The 22,300-nt window shown below is 37.2% G+C and overlaps 3 protein-coding genes across 3 annotated transcripts; 2 read left to right on the forward strand and 1 right to left on the reverse strand.

Annotated features, from left to right (window-relative positions):
- Positions 1,097–1,826, forward strand: LOC109725001 (protein GLUTAMINE DUMPER 5-like). The gene has a single exon (XM_020254036.1). It carries the CDS (start codon positions 1,186–1,188, stop codon positions 1,609–1,611), a length of 426 nt encoding a protein of 141 aa, XP_020109625.1. The 5' UTR covers positions 1,097–1,185; the 3' UTR covers positions 1,612–1,826.
- On the forward strand, positions 7,813–11,019 carry LOC109725173 (putative serine/threonine-protein kinase). Its single transcript, XM_020254265.1, has 6 exons — positions 7,813–7,862; positions 8,579–8,726; positions 9,244–9,509; positions 9,916–10,278; positions 10,438–10,585; positions 10,634–11,019. Exons 1-6 carry the CDS (start codon positions 7,813–7,815, stop codon positions 10,856–10,858), a joined length of 1,200 nt encoding a protein of 399 aa, XP_020109854.1. The 3' UTR covers positions 10,859–11,019.
- On the reverse strand, positions 11,984–17,503 carry LOC109724794 (D-3-phosphoglycerate dehydrogenase 3, chloroplastic-like). The gene is made up of 5 exons (XM_020253724.1): positions 16,876–17,503; positions 14,742–15,118; positions 14,002–14,112; positions 13,831–13,926; positions 11,984–13,273 (listed from the first exon to the last, which is right to left on the reverse strand). The coding sequence occupies exons 1-5, from the start codon at positions 17,501–17,503 to the stop codon at positions 12,599–12,601; spliced, it is 1,887 nt and encodes a 628-aa protein (XP_020109313.1). The 3' UTR covers positions 11,984–12,598.

Consider the following 22,300-nt stretch of genomic DNA (forward strand, 5'->3'; position numbering starts at 1 on the left):
TCAACTTAAGTTTTGAATTGATTTGAGCCTTTAACAAAAAATTTATGTTATAAAAAAGATAATATTGTAGTAAACATATTCTAATAGTTTGTATACATATTGTAGTATAATATTGTAATGTAGTATACATATTCTACTAGTTAATTTGTATGCGAAACTCAAGCTGAAAGGAAGCTCTTATTTAATGCTCAAGGAATAATTAATAGACCTACCACACAAGAAACTCAGATTCCTTCTTTATTTATCAATGCTTATCACATCTAAAAAGGAAGCACAAACATGGAACATAGTAATAATTAACATTAACCCAAAATAATAATAATTAAATTTAAACTTTAAGCACCAAGGTTTCTAAAAATTGCAATCTAGCTAGAAACAATTAATGTCTTTGTCTATTTTGAAGCTAATTTTCAGTTGTATGTTGGTCCCACCTATATATCTGAGAAACATATACACCCTGACCGTCCCTAGAGCAAGTGGCAAAGGGCTTGGTGATTGATACCCGAGACCCAAGTTCGAATCCTAGTTGATTCACATTTTCAGTTAAGTTTATTTCTAAATGAAATAAATGAAGCGGGTAGCGTGCTACCTATCTCTAAAAAAAAAAAGAAAAAACATATACACCCTGACCAACTTTGTAGTATATTCTACATTAAATTCTTTGACACGATTATTTTGTTTGAAATAACCAGTGGTCTTAAGATCCATAATTAATCTCTTTTATTGATAACCAAGCCATACATATATCCTAAAATTGAGTATTGCATATAATTTTTCTTATTTATCGTATCGATGTACTGACATACTGATGCACCACGCATGCATTAGATATTTCGAAAAAATAATACAGAATATATTATTAGGGAACATTATAATTTTTTTTTTCTTTTTTTTCTTAAACACATTGGTATCTCTAGGTGATTGAAATGTGAAAGCTAACCAATCGAAAAAAGAAAAAAAGAAAAATGAAAAATGAAAATAAGACACACAACTTAAAAAGAAAAACAAAAAAAACCTTCAAATCCCAAAATTACCCTCCAAATTTTGCCATTATAAAAAGCCACTCCCTCGCCCCTCCTCTTTCCCCATTCCCCCACCCTCTCTCTCTCTCTCTCTCTCTCTCTCTCTCTCTCTCTCCACTTTTCTAAACCCTAAACCACTTTTCACAGGGAGGAGAGCTAGAGCATGAGACCGGGGATCGGGGGCGTCCCACCGCCGCCGCACCCGCTGCCACCTTCTCCGGCGGCGGCGGCGGAGGCCCACTCGCCGTGGCGATCGCCGGTGCCGTACCTCTTCGGGGGGCTCGCGGCGATGCTCAGCCTCATCGCCTTCGCCCTCCTCATCCTCGCCTGCTCCTACTGGAAACTCTCCGCCCACCTCGACCCCGACTCCGACGACCCCCGCCGCGGCGGCGGCGGCGCCGCCTCCTCCTCCTCCGGCGGGAAGGGCTCCGGCGGCGGCCCCACCGAGCCCCCGCCGGCGTTCGAGGAGCGCATCGCCGTGATCATGGCCGGGAACCAGAACCCAACGCACCTCGCCACCCCCACCTTCAGGGGAGCGGTAACCGCACCGCCCCGTGACGGGACTCGCGAGGGAGAAGCAAATGAGTAGTGAAGAGTTTTTATCTTTTATATATATTTTTTTTAAAAAAAATTATTTTAACTTTTTTGGGGGGGGTTTAGGGTTTGGATGGTGGAGATGTTGTTATTGTTTTGGACCGAAATGTAAATTTGTGAAATTTTTGGGATGAGGAAGGAGAGCGACAAGGCTTTGTTAATTTATTTCATCATAATGCAGGGTGTGAATTGAAATTTTTTCCTCTTCTATTTAAGCATCTAAAAGGTGGTTGTGTATGATCATATATGAGTCACACAAGTAACGTTTTCCCTTTATATATGTATATATATATACACATATATATATATATATATATTTATATATATATATATATATATATATATATATATATATATATATATATATATGAGCGCGTCTGGGGTGCTTTTGGAAGCACGGAGCACTCCGTGCTTCCAAATTATTTTCGATGTTGGAACTTTCGAATCGACGATCGGCTCCGTTAGACTTGATCTAGAGTATTTAAAGTATTTAAAAAATAAATTTCGCGATTTTTCGATATCATTTGCCTAGTGATCGAAGAGGCTCAAAATCAACGACTGAAAATAAAAATCTTACAAAATAGGATGATATGAAATTAAAATTTTAGATCAAAATTATTGATCTTGTTTTATATGGTATAAAGAATTTTCTATGAAAATTTCATATGATTTGGATATTTCTACATTGTTAAACTTGCAAACGGCTCACCACGGCCATTAAAATTATTGAATTTGAGTCCCTTCAATCACTAGGCAAATAATTTTAAAAAATCACAAAATTTATTTTCTAGGTACTTCAAATACTCTAGATCAACTCTAACGGAGCCGACCGTCGATTCGAAAATACGAATATCGAAAACAACTTGGAAGCACGGAGGACTCGTGCTTCCAGAAGCATACCAGCCCACTCATATATATATATATATATATATATATATATATATATATATATATATATAATATATATATATATATATATATATAAAAATAGTTTATTGCAGGAAAAAAAAATTAAGCTTCAATTTTAGAATAATTCGAAAAACTTAATTCAAGCCACGTCTTAAATCTATAATATAAGAAAAAAGGAGCACAAATATAAAGAGAAGCATGGAACATAGATATTAACTAAGATATAAATGTTGGTACGTACTCTGGAAGTTCAAATTCGAAATCTAATTAATACGAATTAGATATATAGAAATTGATTACTTTTGTTCCAAATTGTCAATTATGGGTTATTTGGTTAAATTTTAATAGTTTGGACTGCATGAAGCATCAAATACACATAATCCTGCTAAGTATATTTATTATAAGTATTAAATCTTGTTCAGCAAAGTAAATAATATATATATATATATATATATATATATATATATATATATATATATATATATATATAGTATGATAGTTGTGTAAATAACTTTCTGTTACAATTACTAATAAGATTTTGTAGTGGGCAAAAAAAAAAAAAAAAGAGAAAAGATAATTTATGAAGAATTTTTAAGTAAAGAGAGGTTTGTAACTTTGCATATTGAAGTGGACTTCACTTTAAATAGACAATTTTGCAGGGGTGATTATGTCTTTTTCTTCCCCAGCACCTGAATCGAATCAGATAAAATACACACTGAAGCTGTGCATATAAAAACAAGGTGTTAGAATATATGTCTCTTCCTCTTCTTCTTTTTGTTTTTTAAGGGTAAATTTTATGAATAGTTATTTAATTATTTCACTAAAACATTAGAATTTCGAAGTGTATATACCAGACATTTTTAGAAGCATGCATGTTTTCGTACTCTTAAATTATTTTCGATAATCAGACTTTCAAATTAATGACTAGCTCCATTAAATATTTAAAATATTTAAAGAATAAATTTTATTATTTTCGATATCATTCTCTCAGTGATCTAAATAACTCGACGACTGAAGATAAAAATCTCACAAAAGAATAAAAATAATATAGACACCCCCTCAATTGTGGTCATTTTAAATTAGTCCTTCAAACAGCTCCTATTTAACGCATTTCTTTAATTAAAAAAATAAATTGCTAAATTTGATAATTCATCATTAAGTTTGAGAATATTTTTATTTCAATTGACTGAAATAATTTAAATAAAAAGAAAATAAAATCTAAGGAGTGTCATTAAGTGAGATTTTTTTTTAAAATAAAAAATAAAAGCTGAGAGACCTATTTCATAAATACGTATATTTCTAACTTAAATAATTATGAATTTGATTAAAAATAATTCTTCAAAATTTTTAACATAAAGTAAAATTTGTGATTCTAAAACAACAGTATAAATAATAATATTATGAAAAAAAAATTATTTATTTATTTATTTTTTGTAGTATTAAACTAAAGTGCATGATATAGTTTTTTTTAAAAAAAATTAATAATTTGCTAAAATAATTAGTCCAAACCATGTAAGTACAATACAGTATGTGCACATTATCCAGGCTTTTAAATTTTTTTTAAAAAAAAATTTCAAAGCGGTAAGTAGTAAGTGGTAACTCAAACCCGCATAGTAAACTACACGCCACGTGGCAACGATCCATTGGCCCGACGGTGGTGGGTGTGCGCGTTGGCTTGTAGCCGCGGTTTTGCGATGGAATGTATGCGGCGACCCGACACCGCGAAAGCTTCACGGCGTAATAATGGCGGAATATTCGAGGGATCGTACGGGACGGGGCTGTCGTTAGGGAACGGGGGAGATCGCGCCACGTGGCAAGGCGGTTACTGTTGCGAACATTTGGCTCTCGGTCGTGAAAATGTATGAAGACCCCCTCAGCTATAGCCAATTTTGAAGCACTCCCCTCAACTTTTGCCCTTTTTGTTTTTTTTCTGGAATTTAAATCCAAATTTGCATGCAATTTGGGTGCCAGTAATAATTCCCTCAAATTATCTTGTGTGTACAATATAGTATCAGAGCAGAGTATTCTAATTAAATTCGAACCCCGCCAGGTCCCTATTCTTATTTAGTTTTCTCTTATTTAATTTATGTCCATGTCGTAGATTTATTAAAAAAATGTTTCGATTTCGGACGCCAGTGAGAGTGTTAAACATAAACGTTAGAAATACTGTTATGTTATGGAGAAACAATTGTTTTCACATTATTTAGCATCCAAGTATCACAAGAAAAGTTCTCCATGGTTGTTACTAGAATATAAAGTTATAATTAGCTCTACATCCCAATGATTCATTAATATAATTAGTTTGTCTAAAATCATTAGCTAGTAGAGGCCATACTATAACTCTTCATAGCAACTGATTACTAAGTTTGTACAAGTTATACTCTAATAATCAATTAAATAGTATATATATATATATATATATATGTTACTATACTGTCGGTAGTATCAAGCACTTGGTGTTGTTGAGTTTTCGATCGTTGGATGAGAGGATGTGCGGTTAGAATGACAGTGGTATCTGATTACGATGATAATAATTTTTTAGGATTGAGTGGATGGTTAGTTGAATAGTATAATCTAACGGATGAAAATGATCAAAGAATAGATCTAACGATAAAAAATTCGATAGTACTCAGAGCTTAATACCATGGATCGATAGTATAGTAGTTGGACTCTCTCTCTCTCTCTCTCTCTATCTCTATAAAGGGTTATGACACAAATATATAAATCTTCTTTTTTCTTTTTGTTGAAAGCTATAGATATATATGTCTTGAAGGGAAATATTTTCTGTTAGGGAGGTGTGAAAATGAAAAATAGATTTAGTGGGAGACAACTTATATGCAAAAGAAGATGCCACTATATATATGAGTGAGGGGGACCCATTGTATACTAATAAGAGGCACATTTTGGGGAACCCAAAAAAATAATGGGGAACACAACAGGGCCACTCAACTACTAACTTTTTTAGGAATTCACCCAAAAAAAAAAAAAAGAGAACTTTTGTTTTGGACAAGATTCTCATCAAGAGTGTTTTTGAAGTATCTTCAAAATGGTGTAATTGATCATTTTCTTTGTCATATCACTTTGAAAGTAAAAAAATTTGGAAAAACAAGGTTGCCTTGTTCATGTAATTAGTGTTTTCTATGTGAAATCTATACTTTAATTACTAGAGTAGTTCATAGGATATAGTTTTTTAAAAATCTTCTTTTTTTTTTTCTTTTTCAATTTTTTGAAATAGTACTAATAATCATGGCCCACAATCAAATTCAGGAGGGTAGGCAATCCAATATATTATTTTACCGGTGTAACTCCAACGGCGTCATTACAATCACCAAAGCGAAAAACTACAAACTACTACTACTTACGCTTAGTTCGTTGTCTAAACACTTTTGAAAGATCTGGAAAACTCGAAAGCGCTATATTACTTTCTCCGTGCGGCTTTCCAAAGTATAGAAGCGGTTGCTTTTGGCAACGCTACGTCGTTGAGTAGTAGATTCTGAATTCAAATGTCGCTAAATACTAGAAAGAATGCGTGACTGTGGTTTACCAGCGTGTATCTTCAAAACAGGCCGAAGTAAGTGTAATGGAATAAAGTGCAAATGGGCCAAGAAAACAGCGCAAATTTTTTCAAATTCGGTCCGATCTTTTTGTGCAGTGATGAAAAGCTTATCTTGGTGGTGGTTTGGCCCAACTATTCCTCATGAAAGAAGGCTGAAGTGCAGGTTTAGACCAGATTCCAAACTTAGGTTACCGTAAATTATGGATTAGCTTTGAGCTTCATCCTAATGATAAGGAGGGGAAAAAAAATCATTAATTATTATGATTTCTAGCATAAGATTTTTATATTATTGCAATCAACTCTTACATTTAGTTCAGTTACCTAGATGCTGATATGTATCATTGATATGATTGCGATCTGCCATGCATTTTAATTATTATCGGTCATATTATCAAATAAGATATTATTACGTGAGTAATAAATTAATATTTAGTCAATTAAGTTAGACCGATGTAGAAATTGACTGCAATAATTTAAAAAGTTTAAACTAGAAATTATAATAAGATTTGGCCCCAAAAAAAAAGAAAAGAAATTGAGGTCAAACAGGTTGTAAGGTCTCCACGTGGCAGAGAAATACACGTTGACCAGAGAAAGCTGCCAGCCTCCCAGCTGGGAAACTCCATGCGGCGACTCTAGCAACATAAAAAATTTTAAAATGTACCAATTATTATATTAGTGATGTAACGTGTTCAACTAATCAAATAATTTTTTTTTAGGTTTATTCATCCCATCATAATTATAAAAGAAATATTTTTATTATAATTTTTTTAAAAAATAAATATGATTAGCTTGTTATTGATGATGTGGTGCAAATTAATATGATACAGTAAATTTTCTCTAGTAACACACATGTTTGGCCACGTGTGCACCAAATAATCCTCTCAGTATTTGTATATGGAGTTCCAACAAAAAATACTCAATCCGACATTGCACTTGTAATTAAGAGCTTATCATAATTTCAAAATAGAATGTATATCTTATACTTTTTTTTAAAAAAAATTTATTATTTTTTTATTTTACTATAATTTATTTGAAATTTTGTAAATTCTAAGATGGGTGTGTAAGATCGAACTCTTCCCTTTGTGGTCTACAAATAGAATTTTTCATAATTTATTAATTTTTTTTTGCATTTGGTCTCCATAAAAGAAATTTATTTTTTGAGTAATTAAATTAAAATTATAAATACAAAAATAGTTCTATATTTATACACATAGACGCACGCAGGGTAGAAGAAAAATATTTTAAGTAAACACGATGATTCATTCACCGAATCTAGAATAGTGTATGAAGAGAAAGAGACATGCATTTTGTTTTTAAAATCTATTATGTTGCGTAAAAACACAGTATGTGATTTACCATATATATTCACTTAAAATATTTGAGTAATTGATATTTATTTATATTCATAATGTTGATAGAATTATTTATAAAATATTTCTTTTTGAGAGAGCTAATTTAATTAAAGAAGGGCCCGGTATTACTACTTACGTATTGTTTAGCCGGCCGAGGGCGGCTTTACGTGACAAATACTTTTCTCGATCTCTCCTAATCACCACTTAAAATCTCCATCGCATTTCGAATAAATACATACAAAAGAGGCAAATTGGAGATAGAGACATACATTCATATATATAAGAGAGAATGGTTAGCATTTGATAAGGGTTTGTTGTCGTGTCAACGGAGATCGATCAATCGATCGATCGGTTGATTGATCGTCGGAGGGCGGCCGCGATGGGTGCGGTGGCGAGCTCTTGCTGCTGCAACGAGAAGGTGGATCAAGTGTAAGTTGATCGGTTAGCAGAATGAGCTCCGTATATATCTGTGAAAGTTTTCCCTTTTTTTTTTTTTTTTTTCTTTGTTTTGTCGGACGAGCTTTTGCAGAAGTGCATGTTTATAGCACGAGCAGGTTTGACACGAAACCGTAGTTTAGTGCGGTTCTGAATAAGCTTCGATTTGGGGCGAGCTTTTGACGTCCTGAGCTAAACATGCCCTAAGAACGTGTTTAGCCTAGCTTTTTTCGTGCTCTCTCACCGCACTTGATCGCGTAACTGAGTGAGCTTTGTAAATATTTGTGAATGTTTTCTATTATAAATTAGTTTCTGCAGAAGAGCACGTGGATTAGCACGAGCGGGTTTAACATGCAATTGTAGTTTAGTACAGTTTTGAATACGCTCCGAGCTGGGACAAGCTTTTGATGACCTGAGTTCAACATGCCCTAAGAATGTGTTTAGCCTAGCTTTTCCGGTGCAATACGGTCGTGCACCAAATTATCCACCGAAAAAGTGAGATACCGTAGCGCGAACTAAGGGAGTTGGTTGACGAGTCACTAATACTTTTCTCATTAATTCAAATCTCCCACAACAACTCAGACCATTTATTTTGGGGCTCAAAAGTTTATTTTAATTTGTTTTAGCAGATGTTAACTAATGGTGATGATATTGTAGGTGCATGTGGTTAATTTATACATATATATGTTTTTTTTTATAAATTAAAATAGGTGTGTGAGTGGAGTAGTGAATAGTACGTGGAGGATATTCACTTACAAGGAGCTGTACTCTGCAACCAATGGATTTAGCGAGGGGAATTTGCTCGGAGAGGGAGGATTTGGAAGCGTTTATTGGGGAAAAACCTCAGATGGGCTTCAGGTATTTTTTATACATAAATATATATTTTTTAATTAATTGTTTTGTAGTATTTTTTTTAGTATATTTTATGTAAGAACTTATTATAAAAGTGGCATTAGTTACTGTAAAAAGAAAAAAAGAAGCTAAAAAAATTATGTAAATTATAGCTTATTTTGAAGGCAAAACTTTTGGAGATATTGAAGCAGTTGTGAGAGTGAGTAGCGTTCAAATATTTCATAAGTTAACACCTTGAGCATCGACTACTCCATGTCCTGAGTTTTTTAAAAAGTATTCGCCAAAAAAAATATTGTTTGTGTTAGCCAAAAAATCGATACGATAGAAAACGGATCAGAATTAGTCTTAACACCTTTACTCCTGTATATGTTGAATATTAGATGAATCATGTCACTTATACTAACGAGTGAATGTAACTCATGACCTCTCAAAAGTGAGGAAGTTTAGAACTCGCTCCGATATCATGTTATGCAAAAAATCGAAGCGAGCGCAAGTTGTAAGCATAAGTGTATATATTTTGTAGATAGCGGTGAAGAAGCTGAAGGCAGCGAACAACTCGAAGGCAGAGATGGAGTTCGCGGTGGAGGTGGAGGTGCTGGCGAGGGTGCGGCACAAGAACCTGCTCGGCCTGCGGGGATACTGCGCCGGTAGCGAGCAGCGGCTCATCGTCTACGACTACATGCCCAACCTCAGCCTCCTCTCCCACTTGCACGGCCAGTTCGCCAGCGAGGTTCGGCTCGATTGGAAGAAGAGGGTGAATGTCATGTTGGGCTCCGCAGAAGGGCTGGTGTTAGTGATCCTGTCGATGCCTTTTTGACTCCACTTTTGCTTCTGCTTTCAGTTCTTATCATTTCTTATATAATATTTTTCAGCAAAAGAAATTCGTAGATTCTGCTATGATCGTAAGCTAAAATGATATGATCAGCGCTCCCCTAATGTTTGCTGAACTAGCATAGTACTTTTCCTAAAAGCAGTATTTACATAAAATTTATTAAGTAACACTGCGTAAGTTTGATATTAACAAAAAGAGAATTCTAATAGTAATGTTTACGTGCACGATTTTCTTAGACATTGGCTAAAGAAAGGACTCACCAGGTAATATTTGATTTGTTATGAGCTAAACTTAAAAAAACCTTTAAAAAATTATAATATTTGATTGACGTGTTACCTATCGTATGTATATATATAAACGCAGGTATCTACACCACGAGGTGAGCCCGCATATCATCCACCGGGACATCAAGGCCAGCAACGTGCTGCTGGACTCCGACTTCGAGCCCCTCGTGGCCGACTTCGGCTTCGCGAAGCTCATCCCCGACGGCGTCAGCCACATGACGACCCGCGTCAAGGGCACCCTCGGTTACCTCGCGCCGGAGTACGCCATGTGGGGGAAGGTCTCCGGCAGCTGCGACGTCTACTCCTTTGGCATCCTCCTCCTCGAGCTCATCTCCGGCCGGAAGCCCATCGAGAAGCTCCCCGGCGGGATCAAGCGCACCATCACCGAGTGGGCCGAGCCCATCATCGCCTCGGGCCGTCTCGGCGACCTCGTTGACCCCAGGTGAATAATAAAAAAAAATGGGTAGAAACAATTTCGGTCCAACCCAAGGCCCATTTTGATGATTTAAGCCCAATATGTAATGCATCAGAAATTCTTTGTTATCTGAGCTATGTCTCGAATTTATTCCGAATGCTGAACTTGTGCCATTCTATGCCTAAGGTTACGCGGAGAGTATGACCCGGTCCAGCTGCGAAGAGTAGTGGAGGCCGCCGCGCTGTGCGTGCAGGGAGAGCCCGAGAGGCGGCCCGACATGCGGGAGGTGGTGGCGATACTCAGAGGCGAAGATACAACGATGACAGCAGAAGCGGCGGCGGCGGCGACGACGAAGGGAGGACGAGATAAGGTAGGGGACAAGAAAATGCTAAGGATTGAGAGTGTCAGTTATGGGGAGCATTTGATGAACAAGTATGATGATGGTGGTGGTGACAACGGTGATGATGATGATAATAATGATGATGGTGAGATGGGGGATGATGTGGAGAGCAAGAGTATGTATGGGGTGTTTGGGGTGATGGACGTGCAGAAGATGCGTGATCCCTACATGAGGCATGGGGATGGGAGGCGGGTCATGCATGGATGATGATGAGCCATGATGCATAATGATGGATGATGGATGATGCCATGCGTGTATTGGTAGATGAATCATAGCATGGACCTTATTTTAACTTTGGATGGGCTAAGGAGAAAGAATGGAATTTTTGGGCCTTCTTATTACACTAAATTGCAAAAAAGAAAAAATTCTTTGTCCTTTGATTTTTGGAAGTTGTTCTATTGCTATCAAGGTTGAGAACTGATATGTAGAGTGTTGGACTACTTTGTTGATACAGATATCAATGAAATTGTTGGCTAATTAAATACATTTTGTTTTGTGTGAAGTGAATTTTTGCTCTTAGTTAAATTAATTTTCCTGTAATTTTTTTTATCCTTTGTTGGTTTTATCGAATATTTATCTTCTTGTAACTTATGATAATATACGTTGAATATATATATATATATATATATATATATATATATATATATATATATATATATANAATGATTGTTGTTCTCCAATAACTTAAGCTGCTAGAGAATAATATTTTTTCTACTTTTAATTCAAACACTTCAGCTTTTTTATAAATCCAAAACATAGGTTTAAATTAAATATAAAAAAAAATTAATAAGACTAAAAAATTGATAGAACTCAAAACACAAAACCTCCTACTTTAATATCATGTTAAAAAAAAAAAAGACCCATCAATTGTTCTCCAAAATTTTAAACTACCACAACACAACACGGTATTTTCAAATTTTATATTCAACAAAATAAAGTTGGTGCTAGTGGTTAAAACCACTATCTGGTGGAGTTAAAAGAAAACTTGGTACAATGGCTGATGATCTTTCTATAAAAATAGAATGTAGTAATGATGAAAACAAAACACAAGAGTTAAAAGAAAACTTGGTACAATGGCTGATGATCTTCCTATAAAGATAGAATGTAGTAATGATGAAAACAAAACACAACAAAAAAATGCATTTTTTTTTTACCTTATTACTAAGCAAACAGTGAAGCGCTAGAGAGAACAAAAGAGTTTACCATGATCCTCTTTAGTCAAAGTAATTGCACAAATTATAGTTGAAAGAGTACAATTCCTGTAGCAGGTAATTAAAAGTGATTGGATACCACGAATAAAGTGAAATTAAAGAGCATGTAAAACACAAATTGCAGATATAAGTCTTATGATGCCCAAATATTTGATCCAAAGGAAGTTGCATAGTGTAAATTGTTCACATGATACAGATAATATCACTAATGCCAGATGAATACTTTCTCCATCTTCTCTTTTTCTTGTTAGTGATAACAAGAAGGTTTTAGAAAAGGAAATAATTTTGGTTGTCTACATTAAAAGTTGTGCTAAAGACAATTGTTAAAAGGAAGATGGCATTTCAAAGCCGGCACGAAGACAGCCACATTGCAGAAGTTTTACAACCTGAAACAATGCCGACAGAAAAGGGTACACATACTCGGGAGCGCATTCGCCGCACAAACGCAAAGGATTTTTCCTAAAGAACTCCGATACAAATTGATGATACAACAACAATAGTAAAGTGAGGGAAATGAGCCGCCAACCGAAGAAGAGTAGCAAGAAGGCTTCAAATCTGCTGCCTTCTGGTAGGGCTAGTAATACCAAAAGCACACAAAAAATACGTAGGAAAAGAAAAGGGGGGAAAAGATTAGGTTTACGTGCGTCGCTCAAGCAGCGCATTTATTATACCTCGCAGCAAAACGACTTTCACCAAAATTACCAAATGAGAAGGAGGGGGAGAATACCTTTTTCCTTTATAGTTTCAGGAACACGAACTCCACAATGGCCGGTATCTCCCCAATCATCCTGAGAGTCTCCTTGTCAGGTTCCTCATCAACGCCAATACCCATTATAGCTTGTTTTCCTGGCGCATTCCTCCCAACACTCATGAAATTCACATTGATGTTTTTCTCGCCGAGAATTTTTCCCACTCGTCCGATTATACCAGGCTGATCGACCTGCCGACACAGTATCAGATTCCCCTCCAAGCCCACATCCACAGTGAAAGATCCCACAAGTGTTAAATAGGGTATACCATCTTTAACCCTTCCCTCTAGGACTATATCCCCGTTATTATCCAGTAAAGCGCCAGCAAATTTGGAGTTCACGTTCGCGATGTGGACTCGGATAGATTCAATAGGAACTTCCAGAGAGCCACCGATGGAGATTCTCTCTTCGCTGATTCGGAGACCTCTTTGTTTGGCAGTGTAGTCGGCGTTCACAATGTTAATGCGAACGCTGGAGATGGGTTCGAGAATGCCTTTGGTTATCATGGCTCGGAGAATTCGAGTGTCCAAGTCATCAGGGTCTCGAGCTGAGGAGTATACTACTTTTACTCCTCGAACGCCACTTCCGCCAGTTATGAGTTGGACAGCTAACTTGCCTAGCTTCTCGGCAAGGGCAATATAAGGGGATAGCTCGGATAAAACCTGTGAGAGAAGGACAATAGTTTTAGATAGAAGTTTAAATGTCCATCAAGCTGCTAGAGCTTGTTTCACCTGGCTAAGAATTCTGCACATATGGTCTCTGAGTAAAGCTACTCGAAGAAGTACTTAAAACTCTATTATTTAAAAGGTTTTCTGTATCCATAGACTACTACAAGTCTACAAGTGAGATAATGCAAATAGCATTCGAGAGTTACTATCTGCACACATGCCCCAGAAACTTCACTTATTTGCAAGTGTCCCCAAACATTTAGATGGTTTTGCATATATGCCCTGCAAGCAACGAACATAAAAGCCAAGGTTCTCACTCTGGAATGGGTTTTGCTTTGCAGGATATATATGCAGAAAACCCAACAACTGAAACTGGAAGCAAAATCTCCAAATTGAAGCTTCTGCTTTTCAGTTCTCAATGCTCATTTCAGCTTCCAGTGACAGCAGGAAGGGTCCACCAAGTTTTTGCCACTTGCCTGGCTTTTGCTTCTCATACAGAAGCTATTCCAGAAGATTGGGCGAAAGAGGCACAACTAGTTAAAAGTGATCACCTCAGCAGGAACCATGGGGGCATTCACAGCCGTAGCAGCAAGTTCACCTTTCAATGCTCCAATAACAGCTTCTGCTATTTCTATGGCTACACCTTCCTGTAATTATTATTAAATGTTAGAGAAGCCGATTTCAATTGGACTTCAAATAATTGCTGGATTAAAAAGCCAAACCTGAGCTTCAATTGTGCTAGCTCCGAGATGCGGTGTAACAGTAACATTTTCATGCAGCACCAGCTTGCTATCCTTTGGCGGGGGTTCTTCAGCGAATACATCAAGTGCCGCCTATCAAGATATTAAAAAAGTCAGTAACATAAAGAATTTATCTCAAGGAAATGGAAATTGTTGTAGTGGTTCAGATCCTGTAATTTTATTAATGTAATGAAATAAGAAAAGGTCCTAAAATAGAGCATGCCCACAATGAATGATGTAATTGCAACATGTAAGATAAGTAAATTCATCAAATCTCTGTTTAAGGAATGAAATCAAAGGTTGTAAAGTCAATGACTGATACCACCCTAAGAATGGTAACTATGACCAATAGCATCTTGTGGATTAAGGGCCTGTTTGCCTTGGCTGGATGGAGCTTCTGTAGATATGCTTTTAAATTAAGCTAGCTTTTTAAAGAACTATATTATCAGCCTTCAATTCTTTTCTTTTCTTTTCTTTTCTTTTCTTTTCTTTTTTTTTTTTTTTGAGGTAACACTACCAGCCCTTTTGTCATAATTCCTTCATCAGCTTCACACTGAGCAAAAGCAGACAGCACTGCTACAGAGATGCAAAAGATCATTCCAGCTTTTCACTAGAGGAAAAGCTCTAGCCGTTTTGCTTGCCAATCTCCTGCCTACTGCTACTCAGACTATAGTTACTAAGTTTGAAAAAAATCAGAAGCAAAATTTGCCACAACAGTTTACCTGTGCAACTGTTCCACTATCAAGTGCTCTCACTAAGGCATCTTCATCAATTACTCCACCCCTTGCGACATTTATAATCCTCACTCCTTTTTTCACCTTTGAAAAGGTCTCATCGTTGAACAGCTTTGAGGTATTAGCAGTCAGCGGCATGTGGAGTGATATAAAGTCTGCAGTGGATATAGCTTCATCAAATGATACAAGTTCTACCCCAATTGCTCGGGCCCTGTCCGCAGGGGCATAAGGGTCATGAGCAATAACATGCATGCCAAGCCCTTTTGCACGCCTAGCAACTTCTGAACCAACTTTCCCGAATCCCATCACGGCCAGCGTTTTTCCCACCAGAGAGACGCCAACATATTTATTTCGTTGCCATTTTCCTGAGTAATGCACAGTAACATGCTATTAACTTAATCACGCAGACTATAATTTACTTCAAGTAGAAACTAGTGCTCTTAACCCCAACTCAAGAAGAAAACCAACTTAATAGAAAAATATGGTGGGAGAGAATTTACCACTTCATCTGAGGACAGAATGACGCACAGGTATGAGAATGTCTATCCAAATATGGTACAGGAACAAAAATAAAAGAACTGGAATAAAAATGTTGAAGTGTTTAATAATTTTGAACAAAGTGAAAGAAAATTTGATTCAACAGAATCTATGTGCTGCAATAGTATAAGGCTCATGAAGCAGACAAGGATAGGGAAATTTGTGAACAGCAAAGGGAGATCTTTTAGCAGAATTGAACCCAAGTGCATGCAAGTTTCCAAACTCTTTAAATTGCTTTGGCTAGAATAAGAATAATAAAATGCAGGTCACTATGCCTGAATATTTTTGCCCAAAGAAGTCATTTAGAAGAAATGCAACTACTACGCTATGAACTTTGATGATTCCTTAAGAGTCGTACTGTACACTCACAATGTTAAACTTTGCCAACTTGTCGAAGCTGACTTAACACAACACTACAAGCAGACACAGAAAGAAACAGTTTCTGCATATGATAAATGAGAACTACTGAAACCTGAGAACGGTAAAAAAAAAATACTTTACAATGAAAGGGCCTTACAACACTATGGTTGTTGTCCCTAGCAGTTCAATAGTAGGTGCCTATGTAATGTCAAAAGCAGACGCAAGGCAACTAAGTTGGTTTAAAGCACATACCTACCACCCAAGCAATATACATTGATAAAGAAATCTGTGGACAATAGTGTATCTACAAGGACCAAATGAAAGAACAAAGAAAGCACTTCTTCAACAACAAGCGTAGCACAAATAATTGGTTTGACGTAACCACCAAAACGACAGTTATACAGCTACCATCACTCAGCAAACACTGACAACTAGCACGCAATCAAGTAAAAAGAGAGAACTACAATTCTTTCGACAGTGCTATTTACAGAGCATGCCATCCACCGACTGAAAAACATTGAACTCGATCGGTACTCAGCACGGCAGGCCTAAATTTGATTTATGCATATCAGTGCATATTTGCCTCTCTTGACATATTTGATCCATGAATACCTGCTATTTATTTATGCATATCAGTGCCTAAATTTGATTTATATAGGCAGATTGGATTCATTGAATTTGGTCAAACCAGGTAAGTGGTTTAGTGAACATACCACCCAATCATTGCCCTTTTCCTTGAGCAAAAGGAGCTATAATATGTAGTACATTAATAAAAAGCTGGTCCCTATGACAGCCACCCACTCAAAAACCTAAATTAATGCGAGGCTCAATAATTTCCAATCACACCACATAATAATTCCACATAATTCCAAACCTAAGTTAATGCGAGGCTCAATAATTTCCAAAACATCACATTCCACCGCAAACTCTGAACAGGGACATTTTAATTACTTATCTATTCGCCAAAAAATTGGAAAAGCAGTACTGTATATTCCACAATTGTGGAGGAAATTTTCTAACTACATTCTCCATCAAATTCCCACTACACTCGCGTCGACAAACACAACGCAAGCATTTCAGATGCACCGATCCAAAAATATAGGTAGATCTAAAGAGATCCAAAACGACAAAAACTTTCGATCCCAGTCGAAGATCGGATCCAATTAAGGAGGAAGGAGACGAAGGGAATGAGATATCGAGATGGGGACGGGGAGCGATTGCTTACCGGCCTTCATGGAGGCGTCGGCCTGGGCGACGTTGCGGGCCATGGCGGCGAGGAGCGCGATCCCGTGCTCGGCGGCGGCGACGGTGTTGGCGGTTGGGGCGTTGACGACGAGGCACCCGTGCTCGGTGGCGGCTTGGAGGTCGACGTTGTCGATCCCGACCCCGGCCCTCCCCACCACCTTGAGCCGCCCCGCCGCGGCCTCGAACACCTCGCGCGTCACCTTCGTCCCGCTCCGCACGATCAGCGCGTCGCACCGCGCGATCCTCGCGCGGAGGTCCTCGGGGGGCAGGTTGTAGCCGCAGTCCACCTCGGCGAAGCCGCGGAGGAGCTCGAGCCCCGCCTCGCCGAGCTTCTCCGCGACGAGCACCCTCGGGCGCGGCGATCCGGCGTCCTCCGCCTCCGCCGCCACCGCCGCCGCGTCGGCGACGGCGCAGAGAGGCCGCCGGTAGCGCAGTGGTAGGAGGAGGAGCGAGGTACTCGGGTCATGGGCGAGGCGGAGGCCGAGGAATGGGGATCGGGAGCGGCAGAGGAGGGAGGAGAGGGAGGAGGGGAGGGGGGAGAGCTCCGCCACAGCCACGGCGGAGGAGGAAGGAGAGGGGAAGAGGGGCTTCGGCGGCGCCAACGCCATGTTTGAGAGAGAGAGAGAGAGAGAGAGAGAGAGTGCGCACGGGGAGACAAGGGGAACGGGGCGGGGCCTTTCCAAATGCGTTGATATTTGCGCTAAAAAAAAATATTAAAAAAAGGGGGGGCACGAGGAATATGATTATGATATATTTTATTTTTGCTAAAACTGTAGTGGGACCCGCGCAAATACGAGAAAACGCAGTGGGACCCACGCAACTACGATAAATCGTTCTCTAGACACGGTTCACCACGTCATCATGAACCAGAGTGCGTTTTCTCATGCCCCTTCAAAAGACTATAACTTGGACACATTAAAATCACCAATTCATTCTCTTAAATTTATCATTTTTAATAATAAATAAGAATTTACTAATACCGTACGGTAAAGATGTTGATAGTATTTTTATTTTCTCCAATACCATTATAAAACTAAATATTATATACATAAGGGAATTCACTAATATTAATAAGGCTAAATTACAGAAAACCCTCCTGTAATAACCCGCTTTTTTACTTTCTTCCCTGACATTTAAAAACCTACACTTTGCCCCCCTGTAAAATAAAAAATGTTCACAGAGGGGTTACGGTGTGTAAAATGACCATTTTGCCCCTCGCCATTGTCGTCTTCTTCCCCATCTTCCTCAGCTGCCCCTTCGTTCGGCCGCGATTCCAATCTCAATCGGCCGCGATTTCTCTCCATTTCCTTTTCCACCTGCTCCCCTTCTCCTCCTGCACCCTCGCCGCCCTTGATTTCGGCGACAGTAGGAGAAAACCGAGGTGGGCGACAGTAGGAGAAGGGCAAAGAATGCGAAAGCGAGGCGGCGGAGGACGGCGAAGGGGATGTGGGTGAGGGCGCGGCAGTGGAGGACGGCGAGGTGGCTAGGCGGCGAGGCGGCAGCGAGGTGGCGAGCTGGAGGGTGGCGAAGCAACAGGGAGATGGCGGAGGGGTATTTTCGGCATAAAAATATATTTTTTAACGGAACCCTAACGGTAGGGGGTGAAGTGCATATTTTTTATTTTACATGGGGGCAAAGTATAGGTTTTTAAATATCAGGGAGGGAAAGTGAAAAAGCGGGTTATTACAAGGGGGTTTTCTGTAATTTAGCCTATTAATAATTTATTGCGCTAAAACTACCTATCTAATTAGCTTTTTAACCCCGAGCTATTATACTAAATATTTAATTCTTACATATCTAAATGTAAGTTATTTTTATTTAATACAATATATAAGACTAAACTAATCATATGAAAATTAATTAAATTAATTATTAACAATACAATAAATTAAGCAGATCTATTTCCACAGCGACTATGCCCTTGTAAATTTCCTGATTTGGTGAATACAGCTCCTTCGGGATGTACATAATACAACTTTTATGAGCTGGTTGTCCAGCGATGAAACCGTAACAGTATATCGCAACCGATTCATTACAACATACATGATATTAGTATACAGAAATAATATCTTCGGCATTACTTTAGACTCATTAAGACAAATGCGTCAAACGAGAATTCGTGGTGCGTGGTGACCACGGAACGCTCAATAGGTAGAGTTTGATATTGCAATTGGTATATGCGTTCACAAAGTTAGTCTTTAAAGTTGGACCTAGAATATTGACGGCCGAGTGTGGTCGTGCAATGGAGATGCCGGTTGGCTGGCGAAACGGAATCCTACAAATTTTTAATATATGCGGTGAAAAAATACAATAAAAAATATATTATTTGCACATCATAATGAGTCAGTTATAATATATTTTTTATAATTCTATCGAAAGATAAAAAATATATTTTTATATATTAATCAATTATGTTTTGTCTACTGGTGTTAGAGGAACCATCATAACAAACGAGCTCTAAGCCCCTTATAAGAATTTAGACCTAAGTTACATATCTATAAAAAAAAAAAAAAGCATTTAATATTCTAAGAAAAGAAATACAGTTTTATAATTCATTATTGTTAAATTCTCGCAAAAATCAACACCATAAAAAGAAAAAAAAAATCATTATTTAATTTATAAAAACAAAATTACGTTTTGTTTTTCTTAAATTCTAAACGCCTTTGACAAGCTAAATTTTATGTTTTGAAGCTTATAACGTAGAGTTTTAAAAATACGACATATAAAATATATTTACATAACAAATATAAAAAATTTAAAATATGAAGTAGTTTTTAGACGGTCAGCTTAACATTTAAACTTTTAACCTTTATTTGAAATTGCCGAGACAGGAGCGCATCATGTTCATAAGTTATACGAACTCGACTTCAGATTCCATTCGACTAAATTTTGAGAGTATGAATCTTATATGTTTTTTAGTGCAAATTCAATAATTAATTTACTGGTTTTGTGAGTTCAGCGATATAATAAATATATGTTGTGATAATTTTGTTTGATTCGTCACTTAAATTGCGCACTATATTGCATACCAAGAGGCCTAGACAATAAATAGAGAGGCGACAACCTTAGAATAAAAAAAATTTCTAAAACAAATAAATAAAAAAAAACAAAACTACACCCAAAGGACAAAAATTTTGTGGGCGTCATCCCTAAACAATTTGTTTGGGACCGATACTGACGGGCACCGCGTGGTATGCGGCACCCATCGCGACCCTCGGAAATGAAAAAAAAAAAAAATTATGGGCTCCAATTTTTCAGAAAGAGAAAGAAAGAAATCGGTGGTGGAAAGGAGCGTACACTACACGGAGCCATCGGCTTCGTCTCCAAACAAGTTGTTTGGACCAATGTCCACAAAATTTTTGTGGACTACCAACCCCCTGGGTCCCAAGAGTAGAAATTATTTAAATTATTGTATGTGGACCGAGTCCACCACGTCGGCTTGGACTCAAAGGGGGAACAGTGACCGAGGGGCGGACTATGCCGCTGATGACGTGGTGAACCGGGTTCAGCAAGAGCCGAGATGTTCCGACAAAAGCGAACGCACGTGGCCTCCGATCTTGCGGTGGATGATCCGAGAGTGGATCGTCCGAGACAGAGGAACATGTGCATCTCCACGTGGCGGATTTTCATTCGTCGCATCCACTTCGCTAGAGATGCAAACGGGTACGGATCGGAGATTTTATTCGAACTCGGAACCCAAATAGCGCATTTATCTAATATTAACCGAATATGATTTTAAATATGAATATAGAAACAAAAATCTAATATATTCGAATCAGATCTAAATCTAAATATATTTTAGATTATATAATATATATATATATATAAATGTCAAATATTATACTTAAATTTATAAATTTTAAATTTTAATATAATATATTTTAAAATATAGTAAACAGAAATAATTGTTTCAGATTTGTTCGGATTTCAGGTTTATAATCTGATTCGATTTCGGATATGAATTTTTAAAATCTATTGGGTTTAGATTCGGATTCGGTTTTGATTTTCGAATTTAGTTGTCGGATTCGAGTTCATATTTCTAAAAAGTCATACCAAATCCGACCTATTGACAGCCCTATCATTGGTCCCCATAATGTCCAGTTCCATAGAGTCTGGCTACTATGCTATCAACAGCGCGAAGCACTCAGTGCTACCAAGTTTTCCGCCGTTAGATCCACCCCTTTGATCATTTTCAGCCGTTAGATCATACTATTCAACCAACCATCTAATCAATCCTAGGAGACCCACATCATCCTAACCGCACATCTCTCAATCGAATGGCCGAAAATTTGGTAGCACCAATGATTTGGTGCTATTAATAGCATAGTAGCCTAGTTCAGTTCCATATTACAATTACCTATATTTTTGGGATGCAATTTGTACCGTAATTCACCACTAATTTTGTAACATTATTTTCACGAATGCTGCAATCCTGTTGTATAAATAAATCTTATAGAAGGCATGATTGAGATTTTTAAAATTAGAAGTATGCTATGATATTTAAAATATTTATATATATATATATATAAATACAAATAGTAAGTTTTAAAGATATTTTTCATACAAATTAAATATAAATAACCTTTTACCAATCATTAATTCCGTGTTTTGGTACCCTATGTAGGTACTTGTGATCAATTTTAGGCCTCTAATAGATATCATTTTTTTTATTCTTTTATTAATTAACCAATGTGAAGCAATTCATATGTAAATTTGGAATCCAGCTACAATCCTTTTATGAGGACGGAGGCCTTCGTCCCTGTCGTTTTAGATTATAAGAATTTCGAATCGATGATCGAAACTATTAAAGTTAATATATAGTATTTATAGTGTCTAAAAACTAAATTTTATTTAAATTTTAAAAAATTATTTATGTAGTGATTAATGGATCACAAAATCGACATTTTTTACAACCTATATGAGCCATTTGCTTGTTTAAGGGTGTAGAACAATCTAAACAGTTTAAATTTGTGATAATTTTTTTTTTTACTATTTAGATGACATTAGCCGTTTAAAGGTGTAGGACAATCTAAATAGCTTGAATTTTTGATAATTTTTTTTTTTACTATTTAGATAACGTTTGATTACTCCGATCATGAATTGAAAAATTCTAACATCTATTTTCACAAGATTATTCTTTTTTCACTGTTTATTTTTTGATTCTTCAATAAACTTGATAACGAATTTTAAAATTTATGAAATTTAGTTTCTGAACGTCATAAATACTCTAAATAAAATTTAATAGTTCCGATTAGCGATTCGGGATCCCTATCATCTAAAACGACTTAGAAGGACGAAGACCTCCGCCATCTTAAAAGGATAGTAACCGGACTCACACTTTACGGGCCAAATTAGGCCACAACATGATCCGAATCCACGCCATGCTGGGTCACTTATATCCGAAC

This window comes from Ananas comosus, linkage group 19, assembly GCF_001540865.1.
Source record: "Ananas comosus cultivar F153 linkage group 19, ASM154086v1, whole genome shotgun sequence".
Taxonomy (NCBI): domain Eukaryota; kingdom Viridiplantae; phylum Streptophyta; class Magnoliopsida; order Poales; family Bromeliaceae; genus Ananas; species Ananas comosus.